A 1,791-nucleotide genomic window follows, 5' to 3' on the forward strand; every position below is an offset into this window, starting at 1 on the left:
CTAGATAAGAGCAGTTTCTGTGCAGTTACGATTTTAACTTGTTATTGAATCTTCACCACCTGTGTTGGTTGTGCTGTATTGTATCTTAGCACGTACTTACAAAATGGCTACGTGAATATTATGGTAATATAATTATTAGTCACTGATCATTCCCTATAGAATTATCCATGGCAAGAGTACAGAATTTGAGTTGATTTTTTTGTTGTTGTTGTTTTAAATTTGAATCATATTTTAAGTGTTCATACTAATTTCTGGTACTTCATATATAATTCACTTACTGTCTTAATTTGAGGATGGATGATCTGTTGTTAAAAAGTTTTGACTTCTTACATATTTGCAATGTATCCCTGCCTCAGGTGGAGGATGCCCTGTCCTATCTTGACCAGGTGAAGCTGCAGTTTGGTAGTCAGCCTCAGGTCTACAATGATTTCCTTGATATCATGAAGGAATTTAAATCTCAGAGGTAAAAATTTTGTGCATTGAAGTTTGTGCTTGGCATTTTTTAAGAGTTTTATTATATATATTATATATATATAGTGCTCTGTCTGCATATATGCCTACTCGCCAGAAGAGGGCACCAGGCCTCAATACAGATGGTTGTGACCTACCTTGTGGTTGCCGGGAATTGAACTCAGGAACTCAGGAAGAGCAGTCAGTAGTACTCTTAACCTCTGAGCTATCTCTCCAACCCAGCATGTAGATTTTTAGTGGGAATATATATATATACACACACATCACCCCCTTTTATAGATTATTATTTTCATCGGGGGAATGCTTTTGAGATTAGGGTCTTGCTATATAGTTCAGAGTGGCCTTGAACTTTGGGCAGCCCTATTGCCTCAGCCTCTCAAGTGGCATGTACAGCTATGCATCACTGTATTTTGATTACATGATGGAAATTGCAGAGTTTTTAGGCTTTTTGTTTGTTTGGTTTTTGGTTTTTCGAGACAGGGCTTCTCTGTGAAATAGTTCTGGCTGTCCTGTGTACTAGAAAATTTTAACTACACTCTTTCTTGGTGCTTATTTCAGTCAGGGAGGTAATAGCGGTAAATTGATTTTATTTATTTATTGTTGTAAGATGCACTGCTATTCTGGCATGACTGTGTGAGAGTAACTCACCTGAACAGTCTAGACATAAAACCCATTACAGTCATACTGGTATATTAAAGATTGGGCCCAGCTTGGGAATTACAGAGATGTACTCTCTGTACATCTGTTTGATAGAATTGTGTGCATGAATGTATATTTTATTTAAAATTTTGACCAAACCTATAACTCTAAAGCTAAGTGGCTTTGGAATTTAAGTTCTTTGGCCTTGGTTATTATGTTTTCCTGTTTAGAGAAAATATAGAAGTTAGTTTTCCTATAGGTTTTCTGTCAAGCCTGCCTTTTATCACTTCTCTTTCTTTGTAATTGTTTTTGTCAGCAATGATACTCCAGGTGTGATTAGCCGTGTATCCCAGTTATTTAAAGGCCATCCTGACCTGATCATGGGCTTCAATACCTTCTTGCCTCCTGGCTACAAAATTGAGGTGCAGACTAATGACATGGTGAACGTGACAACTCCTGGCCAGGTTCATCAGATCCCCACCCATGGCATCCAGCCCCAGCCTCAGCCACCACCTCCACATCCTTCTCAGCCTTCAGCCCAGTCAGCTCCAGCTCCTACTCAGCCAGCTTCTCAGCCCACACCTGCCAAAGTCAGCAAGGTGAGTCATGGGAAGACACCGCATCTCTAGACAGTACTTCTCAGACATTCCCCTGTATTAGACTCAGATAGATATCCAATTA

General features: G+C 39.3%; 1 protein-coding gene across 1 annotated transcript; it reads left to right on the forward strand.

Annotated features, from left to right (window-relative positions):
• Positions 1-206: 206 nt before the first annotated feature.
• Positions 207-1,709, forward strand: LOC126512366 (paired amphipathic helix protein Sin3a-like; the record flags this gene model as incomplete). The annotated part of the gene is made up of 2 exons (XM_050160098.1): positions 207-463; positions 1,427-1,709. Coding segments are annotated over exons 1-2 (453 nt in total), but the record flags the coding sequence as incomplete, so codon positions are not given.
• Between the last annotated feature and the right edge of the window lie 82 nt (positions 1,710-1,791).

The sequence above is a fragment of the Alexandromys fortis genome, unplaced genomic scaffold (genome assembly GCF_014885135.2).
Source record: "Alexandromys fortis isolate MF-2015 unplaced genomic scaffold, M_Fortis_MF-2015_v1.1 scaffold_108, whole genome shotgun sequence".
NCBI lineage: Eukaryota > Metazoa > Chordata > Mammalia > Rodentia > Cricetidae > Alexandromys > Alexandromys fortis.